Source organism: Poromitra crassiceps (genome assembly GCF_964638095.1).
Source record: "Poromitra crassiceps genome assembly, chromosome: 6".
NCBI classification, from domain to species: Eukaryota; Metazoa; Chordata; class Actinopteri; order Beryciformes; family Melamphaidae; genus Poromitra; species Poromitra crassiceps.
Window position 1 is genome coordinate 18,604,201 of NC_139627.1, and position 20,005 is coordinate 18,624,205.

At 46.6% G+C, this 20,005-nt stretch overlaps 2 protein-coding genes across 2 annotated transcripts in view; one reads left to right on the forward strand and one right to left on the reverse strand.

Moving 5' to 3' along the window:
• The window catches only part of scarb1 (scavenger receptor class B, member 1), a gene marked incomplete at its 5' end in the record, with an annotated part of 23,838 nt that extends 22,661 nt beyond the window's left edge, over positions 1 to 1,177 (forward strand). The window contains one exon of the mRNA XM_083639323.1: positions 1,049 to 1,177. Coding sequence (XP_083495449.1) covers positions 1,049 to 1,141 — 93 coding nt within the window. The 3' untranslated portion in view covers positions 1,142 to 1,177. The remainder of the gene's footprint in view (positions 1 to 1,048) is intronic.
• A 9,324-nt stretch (positions 1,178 to 10,501) lies between these two features.
• LOC310777772 (substance-P receptor-like) lies at positions 10,502 to 19,699 on the reverse strand (the record flags this gene model as incomplete). The annotated part of the gene is made up of 7 exons (XM_083638134.1): positions 10,502 to 10,690; positions 11,630 to 11,732; positions 13,491 to 13,687; positions 15,276 to 15,426; positions 16,117 to 16,311; positions 18,381 to 18,556; positions 19,475 to 19,699. The coding sequence occupies 7 exons, from the start codon at positions 19,697 to 19,699 to the stop codon at positions 10,502 to 10,504; spliced, it is 1,236 nt and encodes a 411-aa protein (XP_083494260.1).
• Between the last annotated feature and the right edge of the window lie 306 nt (positions 19,700 to 20,005).

Consider the following 20,005-nt stretch of genomic DNA (forward strand, 5'->3'; position numbering starts at 1 on the left):
GTCTGCAATATAGTCATCTGTTAAGCCTTGCTTGTTCTACAACACTGTATTGTTAGTACTGCTAGAAGTGCTAACATTACGGTAAGAAGCTGGTTATTGCGGCTGCTAACGGCCCGGCCACATCTACGCGTCATTTGACGCGGGCTGACGCTACTGCCCATCCACTTTGTATTGGAACATGCTGCTCGACGCCTCGCAAAGCATGCTGGGAGACCAAGCGACGCGTAGCAGGCTTGTGAAGCGACAGTGGGCAACAGAGGGGGCGGGGTGGAATTTGACAAAGTACAAAGCTAGCCAATTGAGCTCGTCCTAGGACCTATCCTACCCTTCCTGTCCTCTTCCACTTCCTCTCTAACACCAATTTTCAAAGAAGCAAAGTAAATCTTGCAGCAGCTAGCTTGGGAGCTAGCTGCTGCTTCCGGATTTCCACGCCCACCAAGCGTCAAGCGTCCATAGAGCCAAGCGTCAGCCCGCCTCAAATGACGCGTAGATGTGGCTGCACCGTAAGCTAGCAGCAGGCGTTAGCATCCCCTTTTGTTTCTCCTCACAAAAAGCGCTCCAGGCAGCGCCACACAGTGGACACACAGCCAGATGTATTTAAAGTGAAAAGAAATGTTGAATATAGACGTGTTGCCAACACATGGAAGGTCGTTGGAAAAGTTCTGGTTTTCCAATTCTCCTCTATACAAGACGACACTGTGTCAGATGTCAGATGGCTTGAATCGAAATATTAAAGGTGAAATTAGCAGTTCTATTAGTTTGTGCATATAATACACCTCTGTACATTGAAACTAAACACTTAATACCTAACAATACAGTAGATAGCTTTTGGGATTGTCATGGTTGTTTCAAAAAAAAAATGCAGGTTGTAAATTCTGATTTCCAAGTATCAGCATCTTGTTCAGTCAGATTATTATTAGTGTCTGTCGTTGCATAAAGCTATAGAAAACTATTAAAATGAGTCAATGACTAGATAGGACCCTGTGATATTTCTGGTAAAAGCCCCAGGCAGTAATGCTGTCTGTCTGTCTGTCTGCTCCTGCTGCAGGTGAATAGACGTGAGGGCGGGTCCACGTCTGACTGCAATGTGAACACTTCACCAGACGAGAAGACGCCTATGCTACAAGATGACACGGACTGATGTGCGCGCACGCACACACACACACACACACACACACACACACCAATGACTGGTGTAGCAGCTTCTTACAAAAGGACCTTGTCTCGTATCTGAACTGTACTGTGTATCGTTTATGAAGCCTGCAGGCGACGCCTAGTGTGCACCTTGCTGAACCAGGGATTTGTTAGATAGATTTGTGCCGAGGCTGGGCGATATGGACAAGAATCACAATATTCTTTGACCAAATACCTCAATATCGATATTGTAACAACATTGTAGGGATGACTATTGGTGCTATTGGTGCAAAATATTTACACAATGAGATTTTTGATAAATAATCATCAGTATTGTGGATATAATGACTAAGTGTGTAAAGCCAAATAATAGAACAGCTATGGTGAGTTCCCCAAGTAGGTCTCTTTGAACCGCTTCTTTGACTTGGTATGACTGAAACCGATCTACGTACAGGATCATTACAGTAAAGGATTACCAGAAATGCAGCCTTTAAAACCATACTACAATATCCAAATTCTAAGATATCTGGTCTTATAGCACAATATCGATATCATATCTCTATACTGTATTTACCAGCCCTAAGAGCCAGTGAAGATGCTCTGTGAAAGAAAACCACTCTTTGTACATCTGAAGTTATATGTAACTGTGAGCGTGTGTTCATTTTTCCCCCATGTTGTTTCCACTTCTGCTGTAGCATAGTCTGGCTCTCTGTCTATACATGTACTGTATATATGTTAAAATTCTTCCAAGACCGTGACTCTATATATAGCAAGGAAATGAATGATGTCTAGCCTACACAGTGAAAAGGAAGCCAGCTGTGCTGCAGTGCAGAGAACAGTGTTATACTGTACGGTCAGCCATGTTGATCTGAAACATTGTTTTATTGCATAAACACTAGAGCAAAAAACCTGTAGACAATTACTAAGGTGGCTATTTTTTTTAACTGATTCTGAAAAGCAAGGGAACCCAGAAGCAGAAAGACCTCATGTCTGTGACTGCTATAGGTGTATATTAATGCCAATGTGCCTTTGTTAAGGGGAAGCATTGTCTTGCCTCATATCCTAACTAACCTCCTGGTCCTTGTAATTCAAGCACGAATTGTACATAGTAGGATATAAATGAAAACTACGGTTATATTGTACAATATCGTCACCCTCTTAAAATAATGGCCTAAGTCACTTTTTGAGGAAAACAATATTTTTTCCTAAATCATCTCTTCATGATGCTGGCCACCTCTGGTAAAATGGTCCTTAACTGAAAAGATCATGCTGTTTTTCTATCTGGTAGTGCAATGGCCTATGTCAAGCGTGTGACTAGTCTTTTTCTTTTTTTGCCTAAGTCACAATTGCATGTTTGTAAATTGGCCTACGTCATCTAATCAGTCATCTAATTGTTTTATGTTACATAATTGTCAGACAGTGTTATTTGTATGTCAATAGTCATCTATTGTCATAATGTTTTTTTGTGGAATGATTAATAAATATATATTTTGTATTTGGTTCAGTTTTTTACGTTTTGTGAAAAACTTGAAAAAGTCATTTAGGTCATTATTTTAAGAGGGTGATGATATAAATGAATGCTATATGGTTATATCAAAATGCACTTGAAGAATGATGCTCTTCGGTGTCCCTTGCCATGACCACCTCATATTTAAGAGACTTGTATTACGGGAGAGCTGGAGTTAATAAATGTGCCTTATTGCCTTTGGTTAAGCTTCTACCGATGCATGCAGTCTCTTTATTTGTCTGGGGGATAATAGCCGTGAGCAGGTGAACAAAAACTGGCTGTTGAAATGTGAACATGTTAGCTGCAGTGTGAGAATGGATTGTGAGAGAGCAGCAGGTAGCTACGTCAATGAGGTCAAGTGGGAATGGCTTTGTTGAATTAAGCCCTCCACTCCTCCAGATGGAGACAGAGTTTGGTTTAATGACAATCTAAAACTCAACATGGGGTCTGGGGACCACCATGGGCTCCTTGAGGCTGATGTTGTTCCAGGGGGTCCCCAGCAATTTGATGAATTGTTAAACTTCAGCATTATTTAATTTACAAAAAGTTAGGACAATTAGAAAATCTAGAAGAATGACTGTTTTGATCATCAATCCATTTTAGATTTATATAGCACCAAATCATAACAAGACTTATCTCAAGGCGCTTTACAAGTAGAGCAGGTAGAAGAACCAACAATTGAAAAGATTCTCACATGCACTGGGAATTTTACTGCAGGTCATAATGTGGCCATTGAAACAATTTCCCAAAAAGAGCAGCACTTTGGCGACGGTGGCAAGGAAAAGAGCCCTCTAACCGGGAAGAAAACCTTGAGCACTATGAGCAGACCAGCCTCTTCTTGGTGAGCGTTCATCTGCCATGAGAGGTTGGCTTGAGAGAGAGAGAGATGCACAGTAGTGGCAGTAATAACAATGATATCTGTAACAACTATAAGAAGTAAAACAGTTATAGCAATTCACAGGTGCAACAGTAGTAACGCCAACTGTAATACAAACAGGACTAATAATAGTAGCTAATAGTAGTGGTGGGTCTCTTCCCCCTGGAATCATGATCGAGATCATGGAGGATCTACCCTGCATTAGTTTGACTGTTATCTCTAACTACAATACAGATATGATATACAGATGGTAAACAGAGACTTTATATGACCTTCTCTACCATCGTTGGTACTTTTTAATGTTTGTTTTTTAATTTAGTTTTTAAATTAGAGTAGGCTATTTTATTTATCTCTGCTGTTTTAAAACCTCTTTAGCATGTGCAATAATCTCCTTAAAGCACTTTATTTTTAATTTACTACCTTTATTGTCGGTTGTCAGTACTTCTCTTGAAATTGCACTATTTGTGGGCTAGATGCAATTGTCATTTCGTTTCTGCCGTGCCTTGTGTATTGCTTAAATGACAATAAAGCTGAACTTGAACTTGAATAGTCATGGAATTCTGGACAAAATCATATCTAACAATAAAAAATATTCTCAGATTTGGGTCAGAGAGACAAAAATCTCATCAAATGGAGGTGCGTTGCTCTAATGTGAACTAAATTATGGTCATGAAAAAGGTTGACAAATACTGCCTAAAAATAGTGTGTGTAATAATAGACTTTCTGATTAAACCATATAGCTTCATCTTTGATATCTGTTTCCCCTCATGTTTGTTATGTGATATATACAGTATATTGTGTGTGTGTGTGTGTGTGTGTGTGTGTATGTGTATGTGTATATGTGTGTATGCGTGTATGCGCGCGCGTGCATGTGACATGTTTAGTAGCAGTGCCCACCGGAAAACGGGGCTCTCCCGAGACAGCCACTGTGTAATTCGAACCCTGCCCTGAGCCATATCTCAGTTATCTCACATTATCTAATCTGAAGTAATTCACCAATTAAGATAAGATGAGAAAAAGGTCAAAGTAACCTGCTTTTAACAGTGCTATAAGTGAGTGCACGTATTTATCTCTGTAATTTATACAACTAGTGTTGAGAAACCTGCTTGTCTGCAAATACAAGCCTACCGTCACTATGTGAAGGTTTGTAGCTGCAGGACAGTGGCTCATACTCTCACTTGCTGTTCTTACACACACACACACACACACACACACACACACACTTCGACAACTCAAAGCAATGATGATACAATGAACCAATATGCAAGATGGAATATGCCCTCATCTTAAAAGGAGTTGATTTCCACAGAGCAGATAAGATTATGGGGGACTGCAACTGACATAACAGCTCTGTCTGTGTGTGTGTGTGTGTGTGTGTGTGTGTGTGTGTGTGTGTGTGTGTGTGTGTGTGTGTGTGTGTGTGTGTGTGTGTGTGTGTGCGTGTGCGCGTGCGTTTGCGTGTGCATGTGTGTGCTCAATGTACTTTTCCTTCTAGTCACTGCAGTTTGGAATTTGAAAGCTAGGTGGGGCTAGAAGTGAGCATGTGCTTTTGTGGCACAGAGTGTTTGGCAATGAATATGTGATAGGTGGAGGAGGAGGTGGCAAACTGGCATACAGAAATCTCACATTAAAGACAAAGACAACAAATGTCACAGTTTCTGCTTTAGTCCTATGATAAAGCCAGAATATAAATATTTGCATAGGCTACACAAACTATATTGATGCATCATCATCTTTTATGTGCACAATATCATTATTCAAGCCAAATGGCATTAGCACAAGTCTGTAATGGCTTGTTTTGGATGTTGAGCACACACTAGGCTATTTTGTTTGATCATTCAGGGGACAAAATACAGGGCATATGAATTGAATTATAAATAACACCCCAAGACCAAAAACATGTTTTATGAGAGTCGGTATCTCACATCAACACCAAGCATATGGGCTGTCTGTAAATATCAATACTTGTTACAAATAAATGATGCTGACTCTAGCAACACATACTGGCCTTTAATGACCCCTTTTTTGCCCATTTTTCTGACTCATCTCCACCATTTTGTCACAGCACATCTTCATTGTTTGATTTCCTCCATGAAGACACTCACCCTCTGTCCCATGAGGCTGTCAGTAGAGGCGGCATGTTGCAACTACAGACACAAAGGCCAGTGCTGGAGACCTTGATAAATAGGTGTGTGTGTGTGTGTGTGTGCGTGGGGGGGGGGGGGGGGGGCGGCGCGTGTGTGCGTGTGGCTTGGGCAGCCTGTTGGACAGTGGATTAATTCTTTGTCTGTAGTGACACACATAAATATGTATTGCTCAATCCGTGAGCGCTCCTGGGTGCTACCTTGTTGAATGAAGCACAGAAACAGACCTTGTGCATCAGAGTCAGCAGACTGGGTTGAAGTGCCGGTGCGTTTTTGTTCTGTGTAGATGACAGATCAGCCTGACAGTAGATCAGACTGACAGTAGATCAGTCTGACAGTAGATCAGACTGACAGTAGATCAGTCTGACAGTAGATCAGCCTCACAGTAGATCAGACTGACAGTAGATCAGTCTGACAGTAGATCAGACTGACAGTGGATCAGACTGACAGTAGATCAGTCTGACAGTAGATCAGACTGACAGTAGATCAGTCTGACAGTAGATCAGTCTGACAGTAGATCAGACTGACAGTAGATCAGTCTGACAGTAGATCAGCCTCACAGTAGATCAGACTGACAGTAGATCAGTCTGACAGTAGATCAGCCTCACAGTAGATCAGTCTGACAGTAGATCAGCCTCACAGTAGATCAGACTGACAGTAGATCAGTCTGACAGTAGATCAGCCTCACAGTAGATCAGCCTGACAGTAGATCAGACTGACAGTGGATCAGCCTGACAGTTTGGGTTCAGGAGACGTTTAAGGGGGGAAATGAAATGAAAACACAAAGACGGCTCTGCTGATGTGACACCAGCTGTTAGCAACCCAACACTGAATTGGGATCTACCTTGTTTTCGGAGTTGGAATAAACAGAAACATTTGCTCGTCTACATTGATTTGTTGTTTCATCTGGCAGTTCATTCCTGCTTACAGTTCATTCCTGCTTACAGTGCATCACAGGAGGAAGGAAGTAAACCCACTCAGTTCACAGTGGAGTTCTTTAAGATATGTTATTATAATACTTGAATATACTTTAAATACTTTAAAAAAAACTTTACTTAAAATAACTTTAATTGCAAAAAAAAAAGAAAAATGTTGATACTTGTCCACTATTAGTGGACTAACCTCTACTATAATACAGGCCCATAAAAAAGAGTCCAACTTCTGATATTCTAATACTGCATAATGACCAATAATTATATTTATTGCAATACTTAACACTACAATTCAATGATAACACAGAAAATTATCATCTGAACGCAGTAATACAATACAGACCATTTTGACATATTAAATAAAGCAACAGCTTACAATGTGATACAAGAAGTCATCACCAGCAACAAACAGTATTGTTTGTTGCTGGTGAGTTGTGTGAGTTGTGTGGAGCACAACTCACCAACTCACCATGTCAGTGTATCATACATAACCCAAGATGACCTACATACGCCTGGATACAATTGCTAAAAAATGAGTTACGCAAATGTTACACAGTCATGCTGTGTAGTTCAGACGTAAGCTGATGCGTTGTGCTGGTGGAGACTCACATCACAGTCATGCTGTGTAGTTCAGACGTAAGCTGATGTGTTGTGCTGGTGGAGACTCACATCACAGTCATGCTGTGTAGTTCAGACGTAAGCTGATGTGTTGTGCTGGTGGAGACTCACATCACAGTCATGCTGTGTAGTTCAGACGTAAGCTGATGCGTTGTGCTGGTAGAGACTCACATCACAGTCATGCTGTGTAGTTCAGACGTAAGCTGATGCGTTGTGCTGGTAGAGATTCACATCACAGTCATGCTGTGTAGTTCAGACGTAAGCTGATGTGTTGTGCTGGTGGAGACTCACATCACAGTCATGCTGTGTAGTTCAGACGTAAGCTGATGTGTTGTGCTGGTGGAGACTCACATCACAGTCATGCTGTGTAGTTCAGACGTAAGCTGATGTGTTGTGCAAATATTTCTGCCGATATGACAGGCTGATAAAATGACACTTTATTTATGCCCAAATGCTCCATATGCTTGACTAAATGCTTGTGAAATAGGTCACATTGGCCCTGGTTGTGGTGGCTAATTGTCAGGATTGTCTCAGGGAGAGCATCACCCAAGCCTGTTTAAGTAGGATTCATCTTACAGTTTTGTTTGAACGGAATATCTGCAGGTGGCCATCACAAGAGTCGGCATAATAATGTAATAATGTAATCATTCCATCAGTTCCATTCTCTGAAATTAGGTGGAGAAAACGCGCCCATATATCGGTATCGGCAATCAGCCAAAGAGTTGGAAGATATCAGCATATCGGATATCGTCAAAGAAATCCAATATCGCGCATCCATCATAAGAATGCCCCCCTGCTGTGGTATTCACAACTTTCTGAACGTTTTCACGATGTTGTTTACACGACTTCCCATGTCCATTGAGTTCCATTTGAAAGCAGCATAGCGGTTGAGTCAATTGTAGAATAGAATGTAATATTTGGCCCGCACACATTCTCTACACTTCACTCACACAGTGGGGAAATAGAGCAGCGAAACGGATAAAACAGCTAAAGATACAGTACACTTCCTGTTTGTGGACATTCTTTGCTAAGTCCGTGCAGCTGTTAGTCTACCAAGTCTGAAATAGCATCTCTCCTGGCCAGTGACACACAACACATCCACAGCCTGTACGGAGCGATGCGTTGAGCAGCCCCGCCCGGCACCCGAGAAGAGGAGCTGGCAGGGGGGGGGGGGGGCAAAGACTGTTGTCTCATCTGCTTCTCTCCTCCACCTCCCAGTCTCTCCCTGTCTCCTCCTCTCCTCTCCTCCACCTCCCAGTCTCTCCCTGTCTCCTCCTCCACCTCCCAGTCTCTCCCTGTCTCCTCCTCTCCTCTCCTCCACCTCCCAGTCTCTCCCTGTCTCCTCCTCTTCTCTCCTCCACCTCCCAGTCTCTCCCTGTCTCCTCCTCCACCTCCCAGTCTCTCCCTGTCTCCTCCTCTCCTCTCCTCCACCTCCCAGTCTCTCCCTGTCTCCTCCTCTCCTCTCCTCCACCTCCCAGTCTCTCCCTGTCTCCTCCTCCACCTCCCAGTCTCTCCCTGTCTCCTCCTCTCCTCTCCTCCACCTCCCAGTCTCTCCCTGTCTCCTCCTCTCCTCTCCTCCACCTCCCAGTCTCTCCCTGTCTCCTCCTCTCCTCTCCTCCACCTCCCAGTCTCTCCCTGTCTCCTCCTCTCCTCTCCTCCACCTCCCAGTCTCTCCCTGTCTCCTCCTCCACCTCCCAGTCTCTCCCTGTCTCCTCCTCTCCTCTCCTCCACCTCCCAGTCTCTCCCTGTCTCCTCCTCTATATTTAGCTTCTCTCCTCCACCTCCCAGTCTCTCCCTGTCTCCTCCTCTATATTTAGCTGGCCTGTGGCCTGGCCCGGGCCGTCTGGTCTGAACCCTGCTCGACACATTGTCAAAACAAGCCTGTAATCCTGTGCAACAGGTGCTAGCTCAACGCGCACAGCAACCTGTCCCCCCGTGTCCACACAACACAAACACACTGTCACAACCGCCACCACACATCATCTCGCACATATCCCAAAACTGCAAACACTTTTGCAGGCATTGATTTAGTTTGACCCGTTATGGAGAGCTGATTTGAGTTAAAGTTGTGGACCAGTGATGTCATTTGTGCCTGAATGACACGGTGAAGTTCTCCTTTAACATGAAGTGCATGGCACCGTTGCCAAGGGAAGCGGTGGGTCGAGTTTTCCAAACCCGGCTCGGGAATGCCGCGGGTCAAGTGGTGGCACAGCGCATTATGTTCTGCTGAATGAGGAAGAGAACCAGTATGAGGTCTCCACTGGCTCCGCCTCCGTCTGGCCTGTTGATGTTCAAGCCAAGGCATTGAAGTGTATCCTGTGTGTTGTTTGGCCAAATCACAACACTAGAAGCATTTGCTGGATATGAATGCACACGGATGAATAATGCACTTGACCAATAGCGTCTAGCTAGTTAGCCGTCTCACCAATCAGGCCAAAGAACTGACATTGATGCCAAGAAGTGAAAGCTAACAGGTCGTTCCATCGCGGCAGCAGAGCTACGCCTCCACCATTTTGGACTGAAGGAGACTGCCGTAATGACGCCAGTAAAACGTCCCGCCTACAAAGTGCTGTGACAAAAGCACCTCTACCAAAATGGCCTGTGTTCTCCCCCGTTCATGGTGTGTCTCTCTGTCATGGTTATGTACTGTTGCCCCATTGGTGCAGGGACAAGTTTTCGGTTCAAAATGTGGCAGTGCGTCATCTCTTGCCTTCTATACTCTTTGGCAAGGATGCACGCACTGCTTCTGTAGTCCAGTCAGAGCGTGCACTGCTTCTGTAGTCCAGTCAGAGCATGCACTGCTTCTGTAGTCCAGTCAGAGCAGAGCGTGCACTGCTTCTGTAGTCCAGTCAGAGCAGAGCGTGCACTGCTTCTGTAGTCCAGTCAGAGCGTGCACTGCTTCTGTAGTCCAGTCAGAGCGTGCACTGCTTCTGTAGTCCAGTCAGAGCGTGCACTGCTTCTGTAGTCCAGTCAGAGCGTGCACTGCTTCTGTAGTCCAGTCAGAGCGTGCACTGCTTCTGTAGTCCAGTCTGAGTGTGCACTGCTTCTGTAGTCCAGTCAGAGCGTGCACTGCTTCTGTAGTCCAGTCAGAGCAGAGTGTGCACTGCTTCTGTAGTCCAGTCAGAGCAGAGCGTGCACTGCTTCTGTAGTCCAGTCTGAGTGTGCACTGCTTCTGTAGTCCAGTCAGAGCCAGCTGATGGCAGGTTTTTAGCCAGTGCTAAGTGGGCTAACGTTAGTGCTCCACTTTGTGAGTGTTTTACAGTCACATCAGTCTTGATGCTTGTTAGCTCTAGCATGAGTGACTGTCAGGGCTCTTGGTGATCATCGTCTTTGCTATTGAGCCATTGGATGTGAGGTCCGAGGGAGGCGGGCTGAGAGGGGAGCCGGCTGATAGCTCCGCCCTGTCCTGCTCTACTCCTGCGGGATGGACGACGGTGGAGACGCAGGTCTCCATCCGACTGGCTCGGTACACACTTGCCTGGGGACAGACGAAGAGAGGTTACATTCATAAAACAAGCGAAAATAATCGCTCTCACACCAGCCTGGTCGACTAATAATAATTGTACATTTCTGCAATCCACAGATACCCATCACACTTCAGAACAAAAAAATACGTTGCGCCACAAAGCTCCATGTACATGTTGTGACTCGGATACTCACCACGAGATTAAATAATAATCCAAAATGCAGAGAAACACTTTTTTTTAAGGTAAACCGGAACTACTTTCTAAACATGGCCGCGCTGCATACAGCACATGCGCGCATGCACAGGCAAACAAGGAAGTAACTTGATCTTTGTTTACTTCTCCGTGTGTGGATTACTACGAAAATGACGTTTCACATAACTATGGATTATTATTTCATCTCGTGGTGAGTACCCGAGTCACAACATGTACATAGAGCTTTTTGGCGCTGTTTGAAATGTGTGTTTTTGGTGACTTTGAACGGTTGTACCATTTCCTCCAATTCATTGGTGTTACTAACTAACTGGACGAGTGTAGCTCACTGTATACTGTACGGAGAGTGCCGGTAAAGGTATTGTGTATCTTGGTTATGTATGGGCGATATGGCAAATGGCAAATGGCAAACGTATCCCTTTAAGCCTTAACCAAACCATAATCCTAACCTTAACCAAGTTGTCTTACTTGCCTAAACATACGTTTTTAAAGTTGTTTTACTTGCGTTTAACGTTGGAAAGGCAGCAATTAAGCACAATTTTGTTTAAAATTTACATTGTAGATTGTAGGTTTGCAAAAACATAAAATGCCACGTTTTAGAATCGTAAAAAGGCCGACGTTTTCTTTCAAAATGTATGTTGAGATTGTACATATCCGTGGATTCCAGAAGAGTTCAATGCTGACATTTTATTCTGCCCATTGGCTTGCTCACACATGTACAGTAAACACGCCGCCCACACCTGGGTTTGCAGGTAGCGGGGTGACTTGAGCTCTAGTCCCTCACTCGGCCCGGTGGGGGCGCAAGCGCAGCAGCAAAACACCTCCTGGAACCCGGCTCTGAATCTGCACAGAGGAGGGAGGGATAATATGTCAGAGGAGGGAGAGATAATAGATAATAATGTCAGAGGACATAGTATTTTTGCCAACATGCGATATGCCGATATTTCCAACTCTTTCGGCTGATTGCCGATATCGATATATGCGCACATCCCCCCCCCCTCACTACAGTATAATTCTAATGTTAATTTAAAATGAGATATTCCTCTAAATATGGCTAAAAATCATCCAAACGCTCCAAAAAACGCAAAAAAGACTCCCTTCTCCCTGCTTTTGTCCCCCTAATTGCAAACTCGTTCCGGCGCCACTGCTCCAGGCTGCCTCCCTCCAGGCTGCCTCCCTTCCAGGCTACCTCCCTCCAGGCTGCCTCCCTTCAGGCTGCCTCCCTCCACGATGCCTCCCTCCAGGCTGCCTCCCTCCAGGCTGCCTCCCTCCAGGCTGCCTCCCTCCAGGCTGCCTCCCTCCACGCTGCCTCCCTCCAGGCTGCCTCCCCCCCAGGCTGCCTCCCTCCACGCTGCCTCCCCCCCAGGCTGCCTCCCTTCCAGGCTGCCTCCCTCCACGCTGCCTCCCTCCAGGCTGCCTCCCTCCAGGCTGCCTCTCCCCCAGGCTGCCTCCCTCCAGGCTGCCTCCCTCCAGGCTGCCTCCCTCCAGGCTGCCTCCCCCCAGGCTGCCTCCCTCCAGGCTGCCTCCCCCCCAGGCTGCCTCCCGCCTCCCTCCAGGCTGCCTCCCTTCCAGGCTGCCTCCCTTCCAGGCTGCCTCCCTTCACGCTGCCTCCCCCCCAGGCTGCCTCCCTTCACGCTGCCTCCCCCCCAGGCTGCCTCCCTTCCAGGCTGCCTCCCTCCATGCTGCCTCCCCCCCAGGCTGCCTCCCTCCATGCTGCCTCCCTCCACGCTGCCTCCCTCCACGCTGCCTCCCTCCACGCTGCCTCCCTCCAGGCTGCCTCCCTCCATGCTGCCTCCCTCCAGGCTGCCTCCCTCCAGGCTGCCTCCCTCCACGCTGCCTCCTGCCTCCCTTCCAGGCTGCCTCCCTTCCAGGCTGCCTCCCTTCCAGGCTGCCTCCCTTCACGCTGCCTCCCCCCCAGGCTGCCTCCCTTCCAGGCTGCCTCCCTCCATGCTGCCTCCCCCCCAGGCTGCCTCCCTCCATGCTGCCTCCCTCCACGCTGCCTCCCTCCACGCTGCCTCCCTCCACGCTGCCTCCCTCCAGGCTGCCTCCCTCCATGCTGCCTCCCTCCACGCTGCCTCCCTCCAGGCTGCCTCCCTCCAGGCTGCCTCCCTCCAGGCTGCCTCCCTCCATGCTGCCTCCCTCCAGGCTGCCTCCCTCCACGCTGCCTCCTGCCTCCCTTCCAGGCTGCCTCCCTTCCAGGCTGCCTCCCTTCACGCTGCCTCCCCCCCAGGCTGCCTCCCTTCCAGGCTGCCTCCCTCCATGCTGCCTCCCCCCCAGGCTGCCTCCCTCCATGCTGCCTCCCTCCACGCTGCCTCCCTCCAGGCTGCCTCCCTCCATGCTGCCTCCCTCCAGGCTGCCTCCCTCCACGCTGCCTCCCTCCACGCTGCCTCCCTCCACGCTGCCTCCCTCCACGCTGCCTCCCTCCAGGCTGCCTCCCTCCACGCTGCCTCCCTCCACGCTGCCTCCCTCCACGCTGCCTCCCTCCACGCTGCCTCCCTCCACGCTGCCTCCCTCCACGCTGCCTCCCTCCACGCTGCCTCCCTCCACGCTGCCTCCCTCCACGCTGCCTCCCTCCACGCTGCCTCCCTCCACGCTGCCTACCTGCTGTTGAGGCAGCAGTAGATGATGGGGTTGTACATGGTGGAGCTCATGGCCAGCCACATGACGGCCAGGTAGACCTGCTGGATGTAGCGCTGCTCGAACCAATCGGGGAAGAACTGGTGCAGCAGGAAGTAGACGTGGTATGGCAACCAGCACACAGCGAACGTACACACCACCACCACCATCATCTTCACCACCTGGAGGAGGGCAGGGAGAGGATGATGCATAGACTGTATACAAATATGGACATAGCCACTGTGACATTATATTGCCTGAGTGCTTTTTTGTTTTTGTAGCCAGAAGCAGCTAGCGTGAGAGCAGGGCTTTTCCCATGGAGCCACAGCGCCACCCGCTATTGGTCCGTGATCTGCGAGATCACTGGACAGGCGACCTGTCAATCACGCCCCAAAACATAGTCTGCGTTATCCACCTTATTTCTAGCGGCCATGATGCCTATGCGTTTTTCTCCCGGTGTGATCCTCCCAGCCTTGTTGCTGACAGCTTGACACCCGTCTGGGCGAACGGAGCAAATCACTAATCAGGTCCAGCTGGGCAGAAATCTCGTCGATAAATATCCCTTTAAGAGCGCAGTGCGCAGCCTACTGTGGCTAATGTTAGCGGCTAGCTAGCTATGTTACATGGCAGTAAAATGCCACTGAATGACCAAATGTATATAACTTTTAACCATTTCGAGTAACACTGTTAAATTTCCATACGGATCACCAGCGTTAGTTTGTTGTTTATAAGCATAACGTGGTTATATTTGTCACGTTCTCTATCTATCTCTGATACACTGAAAATACTGGGAGGTGGGCCATAGCGTCTCTGTCGATGATTTGATTTGACAGTTCTGGGCACTGGCGTTGGCGTTGGCCAATCCTGACGTGTTCCACCCCCAAATCGATTGTGTTCTGGCGCAAAGCGAGTGGGTTCCAAGATGAAACAGTCTCGAGCCAACTACGTTATTTTAGAGCAGCGCAGTAAATGCAATATTCCTGGAATGCGAGTTTAACTAAACAGTTACATGTCCTCTGCATTCTACATCAAATGAAGACATTAGCATTTGTTTTATTTAGTATGTTACATACTTATTGGCCAGGTTATGTTAGTTTATGGGGGAGGAATTCTGCCAGGGTAAAGAAGGAAGTGTAGGCGGCCATCTTGCCTGCAGAGTGTTCAAATCAACCGTATTAGGAAATGGCAAGCTGCAACAATCAGGTCACTTAAACTGGACCTTGTACCCAAACATATCTTTACAGTGGGCATTCAAAAAAAGGTGGGAACATCATTTACAAATGTATTGAAGAAGACTTGAAACGAGCGATTGAGACCATCAACTCATTAGGAACGTGTTTACTGAGGTCATGAATCAAGTGAGAAGTAGGGGCTCATTTTCCCATCTGACCTCTTGGAGCAAGTTGATTGGTCCCCTGCAGGCCATCGAAAGGAATGCAGGTTTAAGGCACTTCCGCATTGGCTTCATCTTTCAGAAGCCGTGGTTGCCCCTTGGAGGCACAGTGGCTTTATAATCACATTGAGTTTTTCATGTGGGGATAACAAAGCAATTACATTAAATGATAGCAGTTTGTGATAGTGCATTACTACACTTAGCCTTACTTACATAGCCTATGGGGAAAGAGAAAATTGGTGTATGTGTGTGTGTGTGTGTGTGTGTGTGTGTGTGTGTGTGTGTGTGTGCCTGCACGCGCACGTGATGTGTGTGTGTGCATGTGTGTGTGTGTGCGTGCGTGTGTGAGAGAGAGAGAGAGAGCATGCAAGCATCACCTTGCGTTTAGCAATAAGCTGCTCCCTGTAGCGGTCGGAGGAATCTCCAGGGATCTGGCTTGCCCAGAGGGTGACGCCCACCGCCATGTACGCGCATCCCATGATGCAAAGGGGCAGGAAGTAGATCAGCAATGCCACGCAAACGTAGTATCTGCAGCAAGGCGGTGCGGGGGTAGACATTAAAGAGTGAGAAGCGAAGGAAAGGAGAAAATATCACTGTTTTGGCACTGGAATTAGTGGAATTAATTATTAATTTTCCACAGAGCCACTTGGCAGGCTCATTTCTATGATTGAGTGTTGGTGAATAGTTCATAACATTGATTAGTGTGGTCTGGCCGAGGCTCTCCTGCCTGCATCGGGTTCAACCATAAAACAACAACCCAGCGGAAATTACTTCAAGGGGAATGAAAGAAGCTGGCAGCGATACATTATAACACACACAACCCAACAGTTTGAATCAGCAGTGTTTTTGGTGTGTGCTCACATATCACATGGCACTGAGCCCGTCTCACACGCACACACACAAACACAGACACACACACATGTCACACACACACACACACACACACACACACACACACACAGCGCACACAGCACACACACAGTGGTGATTCTTCATCTGTGTCACTGCAAGGAGCCCAGCCTTGAGGATCATGATTACTCGAATGCATGAAATCACTTTGCAGTGAATTAAGGCAGAATGAACCCAATGTGATGGTTGTATTCTGCTGATTGCGGTGAAGTGTTGTCGTTTCTTCTTCACGTGGTAGTACTCACATCTCTTTTCTTCTTCACGTGGTAGTACTCACATCTCTTTTCTTCTTCACGTGGTAGTACTCACATCTTTTTGAAGTCGGCGGCGGTGTACTCGGGCCAGTCGATGTAGCAGACTTGGCGTCCAGGCAGCAGGGCGGTGGAGGAGTGGTAGTACTGCGGGAAGGCCAGCAGGAGCGCCAGCAGCCAGATCACACCCATCACCACGCGGGTCTCTGTGGAAGACAGCCTCTGCTGCAGGGGGTGGATAATGGCCATGTACCTGGGACACATGCAAGCACACACACACACACACATGCACACACACGCACGCACGCATGCACACACACACACACGCACGCACGCACGCACACACACACACGCACGCACGCACAGTGCACACACACACACACACGCATGCACACACACACACACGCACGCACGCACGCACACACACGCACACACACACAATTTACCCGTACATGAAAACTGCACGGGGAGGGGGTGAATTTTTTATATAACTCACCCATTTATATACAGTACAGTCTGTCTGCAAAGAGAAGTCCAATAGACCCTTTTCACGGGGGCCATTTTGTGTCAAAAAGACAGGATAAACATAGGTGCAAGCAACACACTAATGAGGGTTTCCAACTTCCATGATTGGAATTTGGAAACCCTCGTTAGTGTTTTGCTTGCACCTGTGTTTACCCTGTCTTTTCCACACAAAATGGCCCCCGTGAAAAGGGTCCATTGTATAGAACTCAATGCGAAAATGACCCGACTTCTCACTTGATTTATCACCTCAGTAAACACTTGTCTCCATCTGGTCTCAATCTGGTCTCAATCTGGTCTCAATCGCAAGTCTCATGCTTCTTCAATACAGCATGATGTTCGTTTAGTAAATTATGGTCCCATTTAAAGTAAAATAGATGATAAAACAGGCTATACTTTGGGGGCGTGATTGACAGGTCGCCTGTCCAGTGATCGTGAAGCTCGATGATCACAGACCAATAGTACGCAGCGGCCGCTGTGGCTCTGACCAGCTCTGAAAAGCCCAAGAACTCGAGGCTTCAAAACGGGAGGCCACAAAACAATGCGTGATGTCACAGAGTCACAGAGGCTACGTCCATGTTTGTATTCACCTTATGCAGAAGGGACTGTCCGGCCTGAGAGACTAACAGGAAGTGTAAATACAATCGGAAGTTCCGATGGTATTTACACTTCCTGTGACTCATAAACCTAGTCTGACTCTGTGACTCATAATGTGAGTCAAACTAGGTTTGACCAGGTGAGTCAGACTAGTTTGAGCAGGTAAAACAGCCGACGTTTTGAACAGGAACGCAACATGCAAGATACCCGCTGAATAAGTGTCCAAATGTTCATGTTATTCTGGCCAATACTCCACTTCTGTTATAGCATTTCAGTCTGGAATATGGAATATCTTTCAATAATCTTTATGACTAAAAGGCTAAAAGTAATCTCATGTGTAAGAAATGACTGTTCTACATTGAAGTAGAAATTTTAATAATTAACTCGTTGGTTTTGGATTTATTTAGCTTCAAGAGTGCATTTCTGTTCGTGTGACCCTCAACACAGGCTTTGAGAATCCCGGGCCACTTACTGATACTTATGCTTAAATTAACCCACTCATATTCTGGTTTATTTCAAGAAAAACATTTCGACTAGTGGAAATCCTAATTAGCTGGTAACTTTAAAATCTAGCAGCCATATTGGCAGGTGGTCAAAAAAGTTAATTTCAAGACCTGCAGGGAGAGCAGGTGGTGACATAGGTGAGTGAGAAAAGGATCAAATATTGGCGGTTAAGACTGAATAATGACATCACAACTGTTAATTTTAAATTAGTTTTGGAGCCTCAAATGCCCCCACATTTTCAGCAAAATCTGGTAGCGAGGATTTTTTTTGGTGGCCCTCTCTATCATCAAAGTTGCCCATCCATGGGTTACAGCATGACAATATTTGTTCGGCCCCCGGCAACAATCTGGGTTTCTCATGTGGCCCCCCATGAAAAACAGTTGCCCACCCCTGCTCTAACCTGTAGGATAATTTACTGGTCTGAAATCCTGTAGCCTACCGCAGCCCCATACAATTTCAGTTCAACTGACTGCAAAGCCCCGTCCATACATACAACTTCCATATAGAAGTGAGACCTTTGAAAAATGGCTCCATATTAAATAAAGGTCCCTCTATATTGCACTAACAGTATAAGGGAGCTGCTATAGTGCATATACTGTAGCCTAAAGGTGCTATTGCTAGCTCTCATTTTGAGAGTAATCCTGCGCACGCACGCACGTGCACACACACACACACACACACACACACACCTCACCTCACCTGTCCAGTGCAATGGCCGTCATGGAGTAGATGCTGGCGAACACGGCAGCAATGGGGAAGAAGTTGTGGAAGCGGCAGTAGACCAGACCAAAGTACCACTCGTTGTGAACAGCGTAGGCGAAGTTGATGGCTGTGTTGAACGCTGACATGGAGGCCTCCGCAAAGGCCAGGTTCACCTGCAATACAATGTGCTGGTCTTATCTCCATCTTGTAAAAAATACACACAGACAAGTTCCCCTGAGCTGCACCCAGACATCTTTTATACGGCAAGCCTGCTCTCTCCCTGAAGGCTGTTTCCACAGTCGTCTGCTTAGCTGAAAGTGGAAGGTTTCTCAGCTGACTGAAAAGGCCATTTTCAACAAGCAAGATTCGTGACATCACGAATACTGCAGCCAGTATTCAGCAGTTAAATCCCCAACACATTCTCACTCCCATCTCGTCATATACTGCAGATCGGTCAGGAACCCTTGTCGTCACTTTGTCACGAGTTGGGAGTGAGAATGTGTTGAGAAGCCTGTGTTGTATGCTGTGATTGGCTATAGTTAGCTTCTAGATATCCCTGATTGGTGGTTGCTTTGGATTTTTAAATGAGGGAGAAGGAGGGGAAGTCATTTTAAGGATTTTAACAAGATAATATAAAGTTTTTTTGTGGGGAAAACCATCAGACACAAATGATCATTCAAAGTGTTTTATAGGCTATACATCTTGAAACATGACTTTATGGGTCTTTAAAATTGGTTGTATCCACTGCAGCATTGCAAAGCATTTTTAGGCTATTTTTGTATTTTGTCTTAATTGAGCTATGCTGCAAAACCAGTAGCCAATAAAGGGACAAATAAAGCTGGCCATTGAACCTTGAATTGTATCAGCAATATTTTTGAAGGGAAAAATAACATTTTAACATATTCATTTAATATAGCCTCTAGATTTTTTGTATATCTTAATACTGTATAAACACTTATTATTATTATGTATTCATTCGAAAATATCAATTAGCCTACCATTAGGCTATTATAGCAAACTCCCACCTCAGGTTGACACTGGTTCATACTCTCTCTTTTTTATATGAGATTTCAGAGGAAATTTACATTTACCAGAAAGTAATTGGTGACGGTCCTCATGCGTTTATGTGCCAGAATAATCCAGATGACCATGACGTTACCGACCACGGACACGGCAACGATGCTGCAATAGGCAATTGCCCACAGTGTGATCTGCCACACTGGCTGGACGAACTGGTTGAAGTCGTCAGTGCAATTGGTGGAACCTGTCATGTTACAGGCATGGTCTGTGATGTTGAAGAGAGGGTGAGGGTCCATCTTCTGTTTGGTGAGCTGGACGTTAAAAATAGCTATAGTGTCCTATTACTTCAGATGCAAATTTGGAAAGAAATACGTCGTTAAAAAAATGATCTGGGTCATGCCAAATGGAAAAATGCGCGGTTGAAAATGTCTTGGTGGGAAGTTTGCGCGCTACCTGCTCTCCAGACTCCAGTGCGCTGGAAGACCTGCTGCACTCTTGAGGAGACCGCCGAAAAACGTCAAATCGCAGCTGTCCATTCACATGCGCACGCACGCACGCACGCACACACGCACACACACACACACACACACACACACACACAC